The sequence below is a fragment of the Anser anser genome, assembly GCF_964211835.1.
Source record: "Anser anser genome assembly, chromosome: 8".
NCBI classification, from domain to species: Eukaryota; Metazoa; Chordata; class Aves; order Anseriformes; family Anatidae; genus Anser; species Anser anser.
Window position 1 is genome coordinate 8,866,253 of NC_139728.1, and position 20,144 is coordinate 8,886,396.

At 41.3% G+C, this 20,144-nt stretch overlaps 1 protein-coding gene across 1 annotated transcript in view; it reads left to right on the forward strand.

Moving 5' to 3' along the window:
* NOTCH2 (notch receptor 2) overlaps window positions 1-20,144 on the forward strand; it is an 85,578-nt gene that overhangs the window by 28,586 nt on the left and 36,848 nt on the right. Inside the window, exons 6-10 of the mRNA XM_083847663.1 lie at window positions 12,233-12,466; window positions 13,300-13,455; window positions 14,591-14,779; window positions 15,910-16,023; window positions 17,069-17,182. Coding sequence (XP_083703789.1) covers window positions 12,233-12,466; window positions 13,300-13,455; window positions 14,591-14,779; window positions 15,910-16,023; window positions 17,069-17,182 — 807 coding nt within the window. The remainder of the gene's footprint in view (window positions 1-12,232; window positions 12,467-13,299; window positions 13,456-14,590; window positions 14,780-15,909; window positions 16,024-17,068; window positions 17,183-20,144) is intronic.

Here is a 20,144-nt window from a genome sequence, read left to right on the forward strand (position 1 = left end):
AATTGAACTATCTTGTCCAAAATGCACAGCGCCAGTTTTGGTGTTCGAACTAAAACATGAGTAAGCTCAGAAGCAGCTATGCGTATTCATGTCAGCGTGTTTGACATAAGCAGGGCAGTAGCGCTGTGCCCTTGTCCACAGCATGCTTTAGTGATAACCATTCCCCTGCAGCGTTACTGCTGGTCTGGGTGGTTTTGGGAGGCTGATGGCTAACACTGGCAATGAAGGGCTGTATTTGGGGCTTTCTCTAAGCTGCTTTGCTTGAAAGCCTGTGCACTGAAAACCTCTTGGCAATCTTGCCTTTAAGAATTCATTTATAGTATCCGTAATTTTCCTTTTGCCCAGTAAATGTGTGGCCAAGCGATGATGTTCTGTGACACCCACAAAGTGCATTTTCTTAAAAGAAGCTTTCTTTGGATGCACTTCAGTCCTTCTCCTGCATCTTCAGTGAGAGACCACGAAGATGCAAGATAACAGTATATGGAGACACGAGGTGTGACACTGAGGCTGGGCACACACTAGGGAAGAGAGGTGGAAGACTCCTAGGATAGTTTGGAGAGAGGTGTCTCTTTCCCAAGGTTAAACCGCAGCTGATTCTGACAGCGGTAAGCTACAATAAAAACAAGTTACTCAGCAATAAGGAAATATGCTATATAAGTGCAGGTCCATCTTTCGCACAAACATGGTTTATAACATTGTAAATCATCACTAAGGTTAGTGAAGAGGGGAGAACTGAACAAACAACTCTTAGAGAGTCTGTCCTGATAAATACTTATAACACAGCAGTGTAAAACAAAGTCAACACTTTGGGAAATCAAAAGCCTCCAATGAGACCTTGAGTTCACAGGACATTGTGTGCTGTTTAAAAATAAATTAAAAAAAACAAGGCCCAGAGCTGTGTGCTTGTAAGCAAGCATCAGTTAAAAGCAAAAGGATGATAAATCTTATAAAAACAATTTCACTGTGTAGGTGTGCCATCTTCATAACAATTCTTCTGGAATCTTTTGTTGCTAACACTTACTTGTCAAGTAATCCTGGAAAAGTTTAAATTGGTCTGTTTGTTTTAGTGTTTATTTAATCTTTGCACTGTGGATGAAGATCTATCACATTTGTTAACGTGATCTGTGCTTCATGGCATTGAGGAAGCCATTCTCATTTTCTGTTAGAAAAATCAGGAAGAATCTAGAAGCTATACTCCATCCAGTGAAGAACAATTTTGTGTATAGCGATATCGAAGCATCCTTTACTGAAACGGAATCTGTTGCAATTCCTTTTGGTAACGATCTGCCTCTTGTGGTTCCTTGGCAGGTGGTAGACTGCGCTACACAAGCATCCATTTTTTTCTAATTTCTTCTGTTTGGTACTGGAATCCAGCTTTTGAGAGACTGTTTGCTTTCCATCTCATTTCCTACTCTTCTAACAGAGCTCACTGCTCCTTTGTTGATGCATGTGCCTTCTCTTTCTCATGTGCTGTTTTTTCCGGAAAGATAAAATCTTGCTTTTCAAAGACAACCACGGGAAATTCCTGCTGTCGCTAATGTTTTTGTCACCTTCAGAGTTCTTGTATTTCATATGGTTATAATGATTGTCAGCTGCCTCAATCTGTAACTGGCAAGATGATCTTGGATGTGTCTTGGGGAAGCTGCTCCAGATCTTTTCTATTGTTGAATGTTAGCTGATTTTTGTTTTGTTTTGTTTAAGGCTCACTTTATCTTGTCCTGGGCTACATCCTTTGTCAGGACCGATGTTTGTTGTGTCCTCGCAAGGCGCAATGTTGCAGATTTCTTCGAAATAGATAAAGAGGCTTTTGTGAAAGACTGAAGTCTGTTCTTATGTGCCAGGCAGGCCAGGGAACTTGGTATACTTCAAGTGTGATTTGAGTCAAAATTAGCCCAAAATCCTGGGCCGTGTTCGTGGCATGTAAAGACTGCTTTATGCTGCTGTTTTGTAGTAGTTAAACTGGATGGCTTGCTGCTGTCCGAGTGTCTTTGCCTTCTCTCCCTGCTCCTAGGCACCCTTCCCCTTTTTCTGGGCTGGCTGTGGCCTTTATTGGAGTCAGCCACTTTAACTCACTAATCTAGCAAAAAATCCTATCCAGCTGCCTTTTTTTTTTTTTCTTTTCTGGGATCAGGAATTAAAATTCATGGAGAGGTCTCATGAGTGAGCTGGTACAGAGAAAGCAATGGCAGTCCAGGGCTGCAAAGCTGCGTGAAAGGTTAGGGCGTCCTTCCGAGGAGCTGCTGAGAGTGAGGCTTTAAGGGCTGCTCAGTTATTCCAGCCTACAATTCAGATAAAGAAACGAGGCTGCCTTTAAAATGCACCTGTTTACTGTGTTGATCTAGCCTATGCAGCTTTGTGTCAGGAAGACTTTGGGTATTAAAGTGAGTAACATTATAAAGTGCTGTCAGTGTCTTTGTTTGGCTTGGCTGAGGAAGACTCCTGCTTAGCTGTGGAAAGTTTTGGAGGATCAGCGTGAGTCTGGCCCAGGTCACCTTTCAGGAATGGAGCACAACAGAGTTTGTTTTGTGTCCTCCATCCAGTTAAGTCCTTTGCACCGTTTTCTCCTCAAGTGCTGCACTGGGAGCTGTGGGACGGGTGTGGGGGTCTGGGGGACATGCGATGTCCGTGCTCAAGCAAATTCTGGAAGGCCAGCATTGTCCCGCTGCAGTGCGGGCTTGGCCTGTTTGCCTCCTTCCATTTCTGTCCCTGAGGGTGAGACTCCCATAGCAAGTGTGTTTGTTTAGGCTTTGTTTTTGCCTGAAAAGAGGGCTCCAGAGAACTGTGTATTTTAAAATCCAGGAGACTTTTGTCTCAAGGAAAGCCCAGTGTGCTAACAGCTGACTCCACCAAATAACTCCAGCACTGGAAGCTAGCTTAAGAAGCAAATGTTTGTCTTGAGCAGAAAAGCTCTTCAGGCAGCAGGGCAATGCTTTTTAATTAAAATAGCTGCTAGCTTGGTCATATGCTCTTAAACACTAGTACAAGGGTTACTTTTTCTGCAGAGCTTTAGGCAGGAATTTTCAAACAGGGGAGTTAAGGATTCGATTCCTATTTAATTAGAGCAATATTTGCTCTCTACCTTCGTTTTCTTTGAAAATCCCAGCCTTAAACTCTGGGCAGACGTGACTTTTCTTTACTATGAAGGGAGGATAAACATCAAAAGGCTAATGTTTAACATTTTTATGTAAGATCGTACGCGCTGGTATTTTCTTTTTGAGACTTTCTTTGCTGAACACCACTTTTCTCAGCTTCCGAATTAGAAAGTCTACAGTAACGAGCCGTGCTTAGTGTTGGGGGGAAAAAAAATACTGCTTTGCTAGAATACTTAGAGGCTTGAAATTTGGTGGAACAGACTCTGACGACGTGGATCATAATCTTGAACGTGCCAGTGTCTTAAATGACAAAATATGCAACCTTTTTATTTTCTAGAAAGTATTATTACCTGCCAGGGAGTGCTGCCAGGGTTTCACTCTTCCTGTTCCGGCCGATGTGCACGGAGCAGCGCTCACCTTTGTGGTGGCACAGGGAGGCTGGGTCAGACTCCTGCCTGGTCGCCTTTCCCAGCTGCAAGGTGATGGTGGACTTTCGGGTGCTTTTCCAAACTTGTGTTAAAAAGCACCGAAGCTTGTTGGGTGCTAGCTGAGATCTGCCCATGCCAAACTTGGCACGTTGGCTGGTGATTTGCTGTCACTATCGCAAAATTTCCAAGAGGCAGCCCTCTGAAAGAGGCCAAGAGGGATTATGATTCTTCTTCTTCCTTCACATTTGAATTGGCAAATACAAAGGGAGAAGGGAGCATGTGGGCAGGTTCCAGAGCTGGCAGCTCTAACTTGGGTGTACAAATGATTTGAAGCATCAGATGCGAACAAACTTTATCCTGGATGTTGGTCGGTGTTCTTGTGATGCCTGTTCCAGCGTTGTGTGGAGCAGACTGATTTCACAGGCTTCGAATTGACACCATTTGTACTTTATCCAGTATGAATTCTGGAACAGGTACACAACCTCCAGTTTGTTGCCTGCTGTTTTCTGTTTCCCAATAGCAAGCCGTGGTGAGGAGGTAGCTGTAATAAAACACCTCAGGTGTTAACAGCCGAATTGATCCGATGACAGAACGACAGCATCTGATTTAGTCCATGCTACTGCTTCTTCCATTGTGCCTTTGGTGACTTTCCAGCCTGAGAAATACTCTTTGTGATCAGATGTGCCAAATAATCTCTTGTGGAGTTGTCTTAAGCTTTCAGTACATCTCGCATGTGTTTGGCTCTAAAACAAAATAGACTAGACCACTCTGAGTCTGGGTTGGTGCATGTGTGCTCTGAGACCAGGCTAATAGCTAACAGTTGTTTTATCTGCAGCTGCCTTGTTTCTGGCAGTTTCTGCCCCTTCCATCATCCTCGGAATGAGGTGATTTGTCTTTGGGTAATTAATAAAGATGCATTGCTGAGCTAGCTGGAGAATATGAAGCTTTTATTGCAAGGTTTAGCTTCAGTCATTATGTTTTGCCCTGCAGGACTTTCTGCTTGTTAGGGATTTCCCTGGTTTACTGGATTTTCCAGAGGAGCTTAAGAGAAGGGCAGAATGAAGGGTAGCTTGGTAATGTATATTTCCTTTTGATTACTTCTCTATCTTGGCACTGTACCCAGTCATTTCACCAGGCTCTGCCATATAAAACCAGTCTATCATCAGTGCACTAGTCATCTTTCTTGAACACTGTTCTGTTCATTTGTAATGCTGCCTCTGAGGAGCTCTGTCCGAGTGGCCCTCCCTCCCCAGTAGTCTGCTGAGTGATTTCAGGCAGTGCTTGGTGGATCAGGGAGTGCATAACTCTCCTAAAGCCCAGAGTTTTGTATTTGGAGGCTGTAAAATCCCTTGTAAAAGCCCATTAGTTCCAGTACATGCTTCCTAGTGTGGTTATGAAATTAAACTGTTTCCCCCATCATATTAGTCTAAAATAAACACAGATGTTTGCTCATTACAATTGTAGAGATTGATCTTCAGTTGTGTTCAAATTCTATATTAATCTCTTACATTTTATGATATGTTGGATATTGTTTGACATTCTTCAAGAGGAAGTAGATCTAGATAAAAAACAAAACAGCAAACCAAAGAAAACCCCACCTGAAATTTGGGAATGGTTGTTACTGCTTTGCTGCTCTGTAGTTGTGTATTTCGAAGGGAAGCAAGATGCTGTGAGATCCTTGGGAAGGAATATTTTTTTCAGGACTGTGATGCCCCTTGCTTTTGCAAGAGAAAAAGTATTTGGCTTCAGCCATTTTTTCAGTACTTAAGGAACACTTTTACTAAACACAAGCAACTGGGGAGACTTTTTGCAAATATAAGCAGCATAGTCCATTGAATTCCTGCGTGTGCCTGAAGCTGTCCTTAAAACTGAAAGCAGCAGTCATGTTCATCAGATGTCCTGCAGGAAGCTGTTGAGGTGGTCTCATCAGAGGGTCTGTTGGAATTTGGGTGTGTTTTGGACATGTGTGAGATCCCCTGCCTGTTCGTTGCTCTGTACGCTCTTGTCTGTGTAAAGACACCACCTCTTCTAGAGAAATTTGAAGTTCTTTGCTTTGATGATACCTTGTGTCAGTAAAGCAAATCACAGCACGTGGCAAAAGATACAAAAGAAAACATTTGATCTTCCTTGCAATAACTTTTGTATTGTACTTCTATCACAATCTGTCTTTCTCGGTAATATTTGCTTTGTGAGTCTCTTATGAAATGCTTCTCTTCAGCCGGTCTGTTGGACTCCGACCTCTACCCCACTTTCAGCCTCTTCGTGAAGAGGTGGTGGCTTCAGTGCTGCGAAGCGTGTTCGTAGGCTGAGGCTGTGCCACTGCTATTATACAACCGTTTGCATTAGTTATTCTTCCTTGTGGTCAGATATCTCATCAGTGATATTTGTTTTGTTGATGAAAGCTGTGGGTTGTGTAGAAGTCCCCACTGAACTCTTCCAGGGGAGCTGAAGTCTTTCCTCGAGGAGTGTCTAACCCAACCTTTCAACAAGAAGCCCGTTTGCTTTTGTATTTCATTTGCCATTTGTTGCATCAAACCGTGTCTGCTGTTGCACTGCCCAGTGACCTCACTTGGTTGAATCTGTCTGAAGTGCTCTGGCTTCTTCTTGGATAATATAAATATTATTTTGTTAAAGATACTGCTGCCTACTGTTCATCTTCCAGGTCACTAATTAGATGCTTCGCTGCCTGTATGTATTCATTAATTGTAACTTAGCTTTTTCAAGGGGTAAGAATAATTTTGTGGGTTAAAGATTAATTGAATGTTTTTACAAATGCACAATTCAAAAACATGGGGGTTAAGTATTTTTTCACAAATGCCATTTTATTAGAAGTCCTGATGGTTCCACACTATTTTCCCTACGCTTTTCTGTTTACTGAGTAGTCGTGAAAAACAACTTGAGGAAACTGATGTTTTGACCCAACAGAGCAATGTGCTTTGGGTTACTCAAGCAACACAGGCATTTTACTTGCCTTAAAGGAAAGGACTGGACAAAGAAATATCTTTCCCCAGACAGACATGGTCTGCCTGCTGGCATCCTGAACGTCTGCATGGAAGGTTAGAGATGGGAAGGAACAGTATGGTCCCCTGAGGTGTTGCGCTGGTTAACCTTCTGCTGTAATTAGAATTGGCCATTTACCCAAATACCGTTTCTTATCTCTGAGCCAGTTCTTGAGCCTTGATAAGTCACTGTTCACCTTGTGACTTAGCAGTGCTGTGAAAGAGGAAAAAAGTAAACTGTTCTAATGAGATGTGCATCCTTCAGCTACTCCAGTCGTGTTTAAAGACTGTACAACATTCTTTGCAGTACCTTGTGAAATAAATTACTCTTTCTGAAAGATTCTAGCTAAATATACTGGTTTGTAGTTTCCCGGATAGTCCTTCCATGGTAAGATCTTTGTGCAGGGCAGTGCTATTCTGAGATAAGTGGCATGCTGCTTGCGAGATACTGAGGGGGATGGTGGCAGAAAAGCTGCCTTTGAAACCCAAAGCTCCTCTCCCAGTGAGTCCTTTACAAACTTGAGGACCAGTTTGTGATTCTTACCAAATTACTTTTCCCTTCTGGTATCACCAAACTCTTCAGATATTTTGACTTCCAGTTCAGTCTAAGTCCAGTGCTGCGGTGGTCATGATTTTGAGAGAAATGGATGCAGCGATCTCCCAGCTCAATTTTCGAGGCACAGTAATGTATTTACATCCTTCGTCCTACTAAATGCTTTTAGTGTGCAAATTGTATGTGAAATGTCTCTCAGGAGGCTTTGGCGTCTGGTACTCCAGCTGTGCATCAGCCGTATTTACTGCTGGAGAGCTGTTAAGAGGCCAGGAAAACTTTCTCCTTTATGGAAAATATGGTCTGCCAAAGATGAAGACCTCCGACTGAACTGGCAGAAAGTCCTGCCTGCATTCAGCTGTAGGATCAGTCCGGTTTCCTGTCTTGGAGTTGGGTTTTATGCAAAGAGGAGGTCTTGGAATTGGGGTTTATGCAAAAGGTTCGGTGGGATCAGCTTTTAGATGCATCTGTTGTTGCTTCCCAGCGTGGCTGTTTGGGTTTCTTATTTGTCCAGAGCTTAATGCTCTTTTGGTGTAGGATTGCGCTCACTTAATGTGCTGCCTTACCTTTTAAATCAGGCTTTGTTTTTTCTTGTTATTGCAGGAGCTCTAGGAGAACAATCTAGCTGTTCCTCATCAGTGAGGACAGGTACAACGACATGAGGGGCCCTGAGCCACTGCATCCTGTGTCTGCCAAAGGAGAATCTCCCTGAGCCCCTGTCCAGTGCCTGCTGGGCTGGCAGGCGGATCAGACAAAGCAGCCCACATGCCTGGTCTACTTTATTCCTTACAGCTTCTCTGAGGGGGAACATACGGGAAGTAACTAGTTTCGTAGTGGGCAGAAAGCACTAAGAGCTGAGGGCTGTTCCCTTTTTCTACTTCTAGTTTTCAATTTTGAAATACCACATGGACTAGCTGTTTACTTTGTACAAGGTCACTTAGAACCTGAGTCGGCATTTTGCTGATTTCCCAGGCTCTGCAAATATCAAGGTCAGGTTAGGCTTTTATTAGTTTCTTGGAGTAATCTGTGCTTCCTTTCTTGTCGTGTTCTATATGCGTGTTTCTACGCTCCCATTAAAATGTTGTACAGTTAGGGTATTTGAGCTCCAAGCATTGTGTAAGGGCGTACCGTCACTAGTTGACGCTGCATTTACGTTTCTTTTAGAAATGTAATTGAAAGTAGCAAAAGCAGAAGTAAAGAAATACCTATAGAAACTTCTAGCTAAACAGATCAAGAGTTTGCACTTAGAAGTTGAATTTGGGTTCTGTGAATGAAAGACTCGATTCTTCCTAGCAAGCAGAAAAAAAGGTTTCCAAGTAAATTACAAGTAAAATTACAAGTAAATACACTTGGTTCAGTTACAGTTAAGTCAAGCTGCATCCCTCAAGTAAACCTTCAGAGTTTTTTTTTTTTGTCTTGCTTGATTTAAATCTACCTCAGTAAACTGTCAGAGAGAAGTCTTGTGAAGACTATTTAGAGCAGTTTAAAATTAAATCCTGTTTTATGTCATATACTGGAAGAGCTGTCAGTCTCTGCTGTGGAAAAGCTATTCAGGAAGCTCGCAGGACAGACACCACATTGAAGACCTAGGCTGCTAAAAACAGAAGCATCAAATCTTTTCTTTGCAGCAGCTGTCCAAAATACTCGTCTGCTGATGTCATTTGCATAAGGAGTCGAAGCCTTTTCTGAGGGCAAACTAGCCCTTTCAGGGCCCTGACAGCTTGTGGCCATCCTTTAGTCTCACTGAGAAGTAAGTGGTGATGCTCCTTTGAGGGAGGATGTTCTTCGAATCCATTTATAGATACATGCAAGTTCCTGAAAGAAAAAACTGTGTTGAAGAATTACTAATATTGACCATTAATCCCATTTTATTAACACCTAAAGATTCAAAAATGCTGTCTAAGGAACCAATGGGTTTCTTAAAAATAACGTGTCTTAATTTTTCTTCTGAAGACTTCTGGCTACAGAATGCATTTCTAAGCCACTCAACTTCAGCAGTGAGGACTCAAGCATTTTCAGTGAACTTGAAATGGCTTTATATTCTTGTCTATTCAGCAGCTCCATTTTATTTTTTTTTTAAACTAAGAAGTGCCTTGGACTTCAGTACTCTGGCGTTTGTAGTACTTAAAAAAAAAAAAAAAAGTTCCTAAGTCATTCAAGACTTGTTACTTATTTTGCCTGAAGGTGATGAGACAGTACTTATGAATGTAATTAGGTTGATATGCTCAGCTTGCCTTATGCTGCTTTTGACTGTTATATCTTTGGCCCAGAACTTAGTCTGGATTTCAATTATAACTTCAATGGAGAACATGTTTTTTTCATTAAAATATCCAATAGTAAAGTGCAATAGTTAATTGCTCGTTTACGCCTCTCTCATATTGAGTTTAATTCCCTTTGTTTTTAAAACAAACTGCATTAAGATGGGGCTGTGTTTGATTCACGTTCATAATTAAACACAAATATGATTGATCTAGTAGTTCTGTATTTTTCCTCTCTTGAGGGAGATGCTGATAGACCTAATAAAAGTTTGTTTTAGTTTAGGATGGTGGAAATATGGAGTGGCCTAAGACAAGGTTATTGCAAGTACGTCAGTGATGTCACTTGATGCTGTCCTTTAGAGAAGCGGAGTACAAGTGATAGGAAAAAATAAATAAGTCCCAAAGTTTGATAATACTAGTGACACTTGAAACAGGAAGTTAAATAAATCCAGAGAGCTTGAGAGGGGTAATTTCCTCATCTTTGCTTTTTTGCTTTTTTCTAAAAAAACCACTTTAGGAGTGCTGTTCTGTATATCACAGGGCAAGTGATTTGGAGAAAGGCGTAACAGTACTGCATGGTTTGACAACTGAAAACTGTCCACGCTTTAGTGACACCAAGTTTAAATTGGCTGCGGTCGCAAGAGGGATGTAGGTGCTGCAAGAATGTTTCTGCAAAACAATCATGCTGCGGATGAGCATTCGTCAGTGTACGTTCTTTGATCTGGGTTGGGCCCCCTCCAAGAAAAGAAGGAAAATATCTTTTATAATAAGCAAATAACGTCTTGATTATTTTTTGAAAGGAAGTCAGTTGTGTTGATGAGTTGCAAGATACGTACGACTGCTAGGAACCAGTCTGAGATAACTGACTCTTTTCTGTTTGGTTACTGATAAGTTAATGGAGTTGTTAATATTGAAAGCTAATGAACAAATGACTTGTACTATGACAAATGCATGGTTTTGTTTTTTGTAATATAGAGAGCTGTTTTGTAGATAGCAATATGAAGTGTTAGATTTCCCTCCCACCCGCAACTGTTTCACTAAGTAATCTGGGAAGTGAGGTAATTCTGAAAACTGTTGTTGTTACTACTATTAAAATTTTATGTCATTTTTTCAAATGATAAAATCTTGGTTTTGAGGCAGTCTTGCTGTAGGAAGGAACACTTGCACAGGACAAAGTCAGTTGTGCAACTTCTTTCTTACTTCTACTTTTTTTTTATTCTTTTGCCGCAAAGAGAAAAATTCCAGGGCTTACTGGACCAAAGGCTAAGACTTATTTATGTACTTTGAAAATGAAAGGAATCATGGTTTGAGTATAACAGCTAGAGATGGTTATAATGGTATGCGTTTTTACATTCTGGCTGACAATAAATGTTTTAGTTCTGTATATCAGTGGAAGGGGAGTGGTGATGCGTGCACTTTCATCATAATTTCAAGGCCAATATTAAATGCGGTGGCTATTAAGCAACATGTAATAAGTACTTTTAAATTGGCAATCCTGAATAAACCAGAGCCCAGGAAAATTGGCAGGAAAGATATGGGCCCTGCTCTTGAATTTCTTATTCTTGGAATAAGAGGAGAATTCCAGACAAATATAAACGTGCACCTGATAAAATAGTTGCAGATGAAGAACGGGAGGATCTTGGTAATAGCAATGCAGTTACTTAAACCAGTCTTGGCCCAAGTCATGGAAAGCTACTGCAATGAGGGAGGTCATGGTGTCAGCTGGAGGGGAAAGGGAGAGAAAGAAAAAAAAAAAAAAGCCAAATGTAATCTTACTGCCTGATAAAGAGATCTTTTGGTGCTACATACATCGACCTTTTAACAAGGGTGTTGAAAATATGTTAAAAGGAAATAGGGGGAAAAATAAAGCTTTCAGGGCTAGAGTTCTTAATGTAACAAAGCTTAGAAATAGTTTATCAAACAGAAGATTGTAGATTGTGACCAGTACTGTGTGGTTGTACATGTGTACCCATATATCAGCCTGGGAAGAAACTAGCTGGTACTTAGCCATTATTTTTTCTTCATTGAAGAAACTCAAAATAAGAATGAATACCTTAAAACTTAAGCCAAAAAAAATTCTTCTGAAGAGTAAACCATGCCATAGGTATTGATATAAAATATTGATGCAAGTGGTTGGTTTTCCAGGTCGTAATGTCGAATCAAGATGGATGTGGATGAATAAACACTTTAGAAAAACACAAATTGCAGAGTTTCTTAGAGCTGAAACTGTGAAATTCAGTGCCCTGTGAAGCTGACCACAGGAGGTCATACTCAGTGGTTCTTTTCCTTTATACTCCCTGACGCAGTGTACATTTGTTTTCTTCCCCCCAAGATCTTTGGTCATTAAAGTGTTTTATTGGAGAGTAGTCATTTTGTCACGGTAGCGTTTTTTGGCTTTTTTATTAGCTTTTTTCTTTTTTTTTTTTAAGTTCAGCTCCCTCTTTGGAGCCACGTAAGGATGCCAGTTGACTTGTGTAATTTTACAGTGGTGCTGTTGGAAGTTCTTAGGCTTGTGCCTTTCTGAATGTCTTAGAAATCATAGAATCAGAATGGGTTAGGTTGGAAGGGACCTTAAAACCCACCAATTCCAAGCCCCCTGCCATGGTCAGGGACACCTCCCACAGCCCAGGCTGCTCAAAGCCCCATCCAGCCTGGCCCTGAACACTTCCAGGGATTGGAAATTAACCTCCCTTGTCCTGTTGGCCACAGGTGCCGGACCTTGCAGTTGGCCTTGTTGAACATCATGAGGTTCACACAGGCCCACCTCTCAAGCCTGCCAAGGTCTGAAATAAGAAGCGGCAGTCAATTTGGAGTAGTGTTTTGCTTGGTTATGCTGTCCGTGCTGGAATTTTCTTGTGTCAGAGTGCCTGAGCTTTTATTAAACTTCTTCCTTTCTCTGTATCAGGCCAGTTTTGCACCGAAGATGTTGATGAATGTCAGCTCCAGCCCAACGCGTGCCAGAACGGAGGTACCTGCACCAACCACAACGGAGGCTATGCCTGTGTCTGCGTCAATGGCTGGAGTGGGGATGACTGCAGCAAGAACATTGATGACTGCTTCACGGCCTCCTGTGCTAACGGATCTACTTGCATTGATCGAGTGGCTTCTTTTTCATGCATTTGTCCTGAAGGAAAAGCAGGTGAGGATGGAAAGCTTGGGTAGGTCTTGCACTTCATGAAAGATAGTTCTTAACTCCGAAGTTTATGCACTTACTTAAAACCGTGCATTTATTTTACACGCTTTGTGGCCAAATTGGCAGGACAAAAGGAAGAATGTGCTCTCCATGAGCAAAGACCTCTTAAACCTCTGTAGCTAGGGACAAAGAAGTACTTGTATTAAGCTGGAAGAAACAAAATGGTACGGTTCATATTGCAAGGAAAGCAGATGCTTTTCCAGCCCATAGCAGGGCCTGTATTTGCCTGAGAATTCATGCATGAAGGTGAGTTGCTCTGTAATAATAACTGTACTGAAAAGTGTAGGAGGCAAACTTAGATATTTGTGAGCGAGGATGAGCTTACTGGTATAATGGGAAATTTGCTGTTGTAGGGTAGGTTTAAATGTCTCGTAACTACTACTGGAAATACAGGTGATCAGTGTATCTGAATTAAGTAAGGGTGCTTCAGCTTCATGTGCACGTATGTTTTTACCTGTCAGAAAAATCATCGTTCATGAGAGAGAAGAGCTAGTTAACTGCTCCCAGGAGGAGATTTTGGTGGTAATAAGTAATTGCAGCACTCCAGAGTGCTGAAGAGACCTCTGAAGTCACGGAGTCTGTATTTAAATGTAATTTTTTTTAATAAGTGTGTGGTCAAATCCCTGTGGTAGTCTATGGGTTGAAGCCTATACGAAACTGTTTAAGTTTCTGGCTGTGGGAGTCTTCATCCTGGTATTTCAAACAGATAATTTGATTACATAATGTGTTCTGGTTGCAGTATCTCACTTTTTTGAATCGACTCTTGTCTGCCTCTCTAGGTCTTCTGTGTCACTTGGATGATGCATGTGTTAGCAATCCATGCCAGAAGGGTGCTCTGTGTGATACAAATCCTGTGAATGGACACTATATCTGCACCTGTCCTCAAGGCCATAAGGGAGCAGACTGCACTGAGGATGTGGATGAATGTGCAATGGGTAAGTTTCTTTTTGCGTTTTGTGAATATGCTAACAGTGGGTTGTATTGTTTGCTTTATAAACTAATGGAGGTGTAAGAATACCCATTTTGTCATAGCTTCTCAACATAAGTGAGCCTCCTTTCCTGCTCTCCCCCTTCCATTTCAGCGTCTCTAGATGAGTTTTAAATACTATGTGAGACCTGAGACAAAGAGCTCAGTTAGAGTGGCTGTCCATGTTTGAACTCCTAGCCTCTGGAATATGGAAAGCAGTGAGATGATGGACTTGACCACTTTTTTATTGTGCAGCGCTGTGTGAGGAGTGTGTACAAACAGATGCGATAATTAAGCTGACACTTAAAGCTGTGGAGTGCAACAGAAGTACCTCAGTGTGCGTGGGTGGGGGCTATTGCAGCTTCCCTCTTGGTAGAGAGATACAAAGCCTCTTTGACAGCTGGAATATGGCTGGATCTTTTGAGTTCCTTCTGATACTGGTGATTGCATGGACTCTTGAAGCTGTAATTCTCTGATGTCATCCTACTGTGTTGCTCTGGGGATCAGTTGGGCTTTCACAGACTTGCTCATAGTTTTCTGTGTGCTAGTTCATGCTACTAGAGTGTGCTGCATGAAGCTAGTACCTAACAAGCACGGAACTGTTAGAAAGCACTTTGAATTTCATTCCTTAGCCTGCCTTGGACTTCTGGACCTTTTTTTTGGACCTGCCCTTTTGAAAACTGTTCCCTTTTGAAAACACAAGAAGGACTAGTTTGGTTGTTTTGTGGCTGTGGCAGCATCTCGACAGCCTCAGGAGTGAAGTACAAGATGACCTGGAGATAAAGCCTTCAAAGCATCAGTAACTCTAATCCTTGCGTCTCAGTACTCTGTTCTTAATAACTGCTATTAGTAATATGGTCCTGAGTTGCTCCTGTGGTCCACTGGTGATGATGGTAATATTTCTTTTTGCCTCTGACAGGCAAGTAAGTGCTACATGGTTTTCTTCAGCCACAGTATCCTTTCCCAGTGGGATCAACAGTCCTTTCCTCTCTATTGCTTGTCAGAAAGGAATGACTGCTGGAAAAGACCATGACTAATAAAGGATTCTGTGGCTTTCCTGGTCAGAGGAAACATTTTGCCAGACACACTTATCTTTCTTGCAGCAAATAGCAATCCATGTGAACATGCTGGGAAGTGCGTAAACACAGAAGGCTCTTTCCACTGTGAGTGTTTGAAGGGCTACACGGGACCTCGCTGTGAAATGGACATCAACGAATGCCATTCAAATCCATGCCAAAACGATGCCACCTGTCTGGATAAAATCGGAGGATTCACGTGTCTATGTATGCCAGGTGAGGGGAGTTTCTGACAAGGACGGGGCTTCCAGCAAAGGTGGAAAAAAAAAATCAGCAGGTGCAGTACAGGAAAGGTTGCCAGCTCTGCTGAGGTGGAACACCAAATTGCAATGGGGTGAGGCTAAATGAAACAGAGAACTTTCTGTGGTGGCACCAGCCAGGCGGACTTGGCATTTGTGGGGGGAGGTGGAAAGCAATTAGAGGACAGAGAGAAACCAATCTCTGTATCAGTGAAGGAAGTCAGTCCACCAGTTACTATACCCAGTGCAACGCACGTGTAGAAACTTCTGTTTGCATAAGCAAATCAGGTGCAGACGTTTGGAGCCACTGTGTTTTCTGATACATATACATTCTGGATAAAAGTGTTCGGGTGTTTTTTCTGCTTAAAATACCTCAAATGATGCAAGTTCTCTTTGACCTGAGAAGCTAACTAAAAAAGTTAGTCAGTTGAAATTGTGCTTGTCCAATATTAACATGTCCAGCATACCAATGACCTATGTAGTCTGCTATTTTGCTTTCTGAAAGAAAGTGGTAAAAAAAAAAAAAAGGGGGTGTATGTTGCCAGTTGGACAGTTTTATATAATATTATGAAAGAATTGTGACCCCTGCAGGTGATCAGTTAATACCATGAAAACTAGAATGAATTTTGATTAATATCAAATTTATTCTGAAAGGTAGAACCAAATATTTCACTCCTCTTAGCATTTTTCTTCTGTTTGTCACAAATGTGAGGGTTTTTTAGCTGTCTGCTGAGATTTTCTTTACCTTTTACCGTATTATATTGTTGTATACCCACATATATTGATATCTACCAAAGTGGTAAAACATAATCTCTTCTTATCTAGCGGAAGAAAACATTAACTGTGAATTCAGCACAAACTTCTCCTGTTACCACTGGTTAAGTAAGCACATTCAGCCACTGTGGAAAAGCACACAATCAGCACCTGTTTTCATCTTCTGGTGAAAATGTACCAGGAAAACGTACTCTTACCTCATAGGTTCTGCCCAAATTGCAAACTTTACTGCAATGAAACTAGGATTAGACTTCCACCACTGATATAACAGGCAGCTTTACTCTCAGGGATGCTTTCTAAGGCCTTCAGTCACTTTTTTTCCTTAAAAAACAGGTTTTAAAGGTGTTCACTGTGAAGAAGATATTGATGAGTGTCTAAGTAATCCGTGTGTGAATAATGGAGAATGTCTTGATAAAGTCAACCGGTTCCTCTGTGTCTGTCCTCCTGGTGAGTGCTTATTTCTGGAAGCTTTTTTTTTTTTTTTTTGCTTCACCATACCAAGAACTCGATAGGTAACCAGTGAGAGAGTGTGCGCTGTGTGTTTCGTGGGAGTTTCTGTAGTGTTAGTTGAGTATGTTTGTGTTAGTTGCACGATTCTAAACAAGTTTTAAAAATCAGAGCCTCTGCATGCATTTTGACTTTTTTTTTTTGAGGTTTTCAAACAGAAGCAGGTTTTCCATCAGTATAGCTTGTGGTACTTGCATGAGGAGGGAGGGTGGACTGGGTCTCCACTTTACGGAAAATAAAAAAGGATAAATGCTGAGCTGAGGGGGTCAGCATTAGCTATAAACATCATTGTCTTCCTGTTGGCTCCCAAAGTTTTGAGATCAGAGTATACTCGACAAAAGCCTGTTCTGCAACCCTTCTTATTCAATAATGACTTTCTGGCCCATATCCCATTCTTCCTTTGTTCCCTTCCTCCAAAAAACATTCCTGGAGTTCTTGATTTTTCCCCATTATCTCTTGAAGTGCCCTAGGATCTGCATCATGTGACATAACCTATTGATAGTTGGATTATTTCAAGAAATGTATGTAAAGATATAGTGCTGCCTTGTACCACATTCTCTGCTGCTGTAGTAACTCCAGTCTGAAGGCTGTAAAGCGTGCATTATTGTTTTAAGTTAATGGTGTTGATTACTGGAGGAAAGTGTTTATTGGTGGCCTCTCAGATTTAAAGGCAGGCATGCTGGTCAGCAGTGGACAGCATAGCTGTTCCATTTGCTTTGTTTCTGTTTGACGTGGCCATCTCAGTTTTCAAGCTGAGGCTTCTTTGACCTGGAGGATAGGAACTATGTTTAGGTTGGTGGTTTGGATGAGGAACCAATCCACCCAGGGTGTGGTGTGTGTGCTTAGTGATGCAATTGAGTTTAGATTTACTGTGTTTATATTTACGTGGTTTTAAGGATTTGCTAATAAATAATTTCTCACAGTGCAACTATAGATTAAATGCTTCAAATTGCCTCTGGATTTTCACCATCTTTCTGCCTTTCAGGATTCAGTGGTGCTGTGTGTCAGATTGATATAGATGACTGCTCCAGCACGCCGTGTCTCAATGGAGCCAAATGTATTGACCATCCCAATGGCTATGAGTGCCAGTGTGCCACAGGTTAGTCTTGTGTTTGGAGCCCCTGGAATGGAAGTTGCATTAACCTAAATACATGAAGGGGGTGGTAAAACAAGTGTCAGTGTTATTAGTTTCTCTGAAATACTTCTTGTTTGTTATAAAGCTTTCTTTGCTCCTTTGCAGCAGAGAACAGCATTAAGTATGGAAACCGTTTTACGTGTGATAATAATGAGTTCACAGTTGATGGGATTTCTGGCCTCCCTCTTTCAGCCCCATCACTTGCTTCCCAGAAGGTGACAGCTTCTTCTATGGAACTATGGAATCTCCAAATGCAAAAACAGCATTGTGAAGCCTTTTATCTGTGGCTTTCCTTTCTTTGTTCAAAGTCAGATTTTACAGTATACAGCTGAAGAACAAGAGATGAACAGAGCAGTACCATTGTGTATTTTGATTTCTGTTGCTTCAGGCTATTTCATATCAAAAGTGAAAAACTGAAATGCAGTAAAAATTGTGCCCACCAGAAGTACCACCACCACACAGCAGCTGCCTGCAAGAATGTTATTTAAATGATTTGTCAAGCATCATACTTAAACTTTGACAGATCTGTGGATGGAACTGAGGCTTTTTGAGTGCACTAAATTCCTTTACTGCTTGGTTAATTGCACACTTAGAAGTGTCATATTTAATTGTGGGATTTTCTTGTCTTTGAACCTCTATGAGTAATATAGGTATATCTTTAATTTTTATATTTAGTGAAATAAGAGGGTGTAGGCAGTTCGAAGCTGTTAACACTTTAATTCTCAGTAAGGACCAACTCTTGGTTGCTTTCAGTTAATGGTGCATGGGGTTGTTCATGGTGCAGATTGAGACTGGCCAGATGTGGAAGGTACTGGCTTTAGCTCTTCCATTATGGAGGAGGCTGAAAGTCCCTGGAGCTGCCTCTACTAGAAATATACTGCTAGGTCAGTTAGATATATGTGCAAATTTTCCCATTTTGAATTGTTACAGTAATCAAATTGTTAAGGCACATTCATTTGACTTCACTAACATATTCTGCACTGTACAGAATACAGTTGAGATTAGCCTAAAAATTCCTCCACACTCTTATCACACACAGCCTCTCCCCTTTATCCAAAGTACCTGAAGAAACAACTTGTTGGAAGTACGGGAGTAAAGTACTGCTAATCAGGAGAGCAATAACTATTGGTAGAATTTTTCCTTTCCATTACTTTATTACGGAATAAGTTGTCACTTGCAAAAAGAAGAAGCTGAAATGTTTTCCAAACTTGGAAACTATCTTAGAAAGTCTTTTTCAAGGTAGATGTGGTCTGGTTGCTTTCATTCCCTAAGAATGCAGAGTTGTGCCATTAATCCATTGCAGAGCTTATTGCAGAGTTTGGGTTCATGTCTAGGAGTACAGTGTGGAGAGCTGTGCCTTGAAAAGCATGTTCTGAATTCAGGCATTAAACTATTGGGAACCATCTCAGTACAGAGATGCTATGTTTACCGGCTGAGAAGGGAAGACTACTACTACCATGAAGGCACATGGTGCATGGAACACCTTTTTCTGTCCCTTTTGAGGAATTTTTATGTTCTGTGTTCAAGTATTTTTTTCTAATCTAACCCTGCAAAGAGGGAAATCATACATCATTAAGGTGTGTTCAGTTAAGAGGTTGAGATTTATACCTGATCTTAAAGTGGTTTAACTGAACTACAGTATGAGGCAAGGTAATTTTTTTGAACAAATGTATATAAATATCATATTTAATAATGACATTTTTCTTTAAGACTGAAATAATGGAATTCGTCATTGGGGCAGGTCAGTTTCTGGAAAGTAACGTTTGAATATGTTCTTGCTCTATTAATCTCATAATATGAGTGATGTATGTTCCCTGAATAGTATTCACCAGCTGCAGAACTGATTGAAAACTGCAAAATGTTTGGCCAAATGCTGTACAGATAGCTCTATTTACTGCTTGCTTTTTGTCTTTTCTTTCCCTTCTGGCATTATTCCACTTCTCCTTCCCGGTGGTAGATCATGGCTTTTCTTTTCTTGAGTTGTCTTAGGTCTTTCATCTTTTCTTTCCCTCTGCCCTCTGTTTTTTTGCCACCGTTCGTTCTCTTTTTGGTTTGGTTTTCTTCCTTCCCTAACATCTTTTTATATCCATCTCTCTAACTAGCTTCCCTTCCCTCTCCCTACCTACTTCCACACCCATTCATCCATGCATACGTTTGCAGAACTTGGAAATGTTAGCCGTCACCTGGTATGTTTGACCAGAGAACTAGCCACAAACCTGTATGAAAAATGGGGAGCCTCTTATCCAGTTGTTATACTCAGGTGAGAATCACTCTTCAGCTGTTGAAATTGCCTGCAGCTTGGTTTGTATCCGTCTCCAGTTAATGTCTGAAATTTGAAGTTTTACCTTTCTTATCTCCAGTTGCTGGAAGGCAGCGTGAGCTGGGGCTCCAAAACCTCATCTGTGAAATCCATTTATTTTAAATTGTCCCTTTCATATAGCTCTGCTCCATTGTGGAAAACAGGGCTCTTGAGGGAGTCGTATGCTGTTCTTATCTTCCTGAACACCCCACCCCCGCTTTTTTTTTTCCCATCTGGTGAATAGATTCTGTCTTCTGTTGCTCAGGATGTTTCCCAGCTGAAGCAGAATGAAACAGGCCAAATTGGTGCTTGCTTCATTGTTCCAAACTGAAGAGATTGCATGCAGTCTTTCATAAATTTGCAGTTGGTGTTTGACTGGAATTACTGTAAGGTTTCCCAACGAGAGGGGCAATAGACTTACTAAGCAGAGCTGCAGAAGCTGCGACATAAGCCAGGGGAGTTCCCCTGGGAAGGTTTCTGCAGCCTCTTTGCAGTAATTTCACATAGCAAAAAAGTCAAATCCCCTGGTATTGTGTAGAGGAAATAATAACAGTAGAGTGCCTTCAGATAGTTTATATTGATGCATGTAAATATTTTGTGGAGATGTACGTGTTTACTCATTGCTAC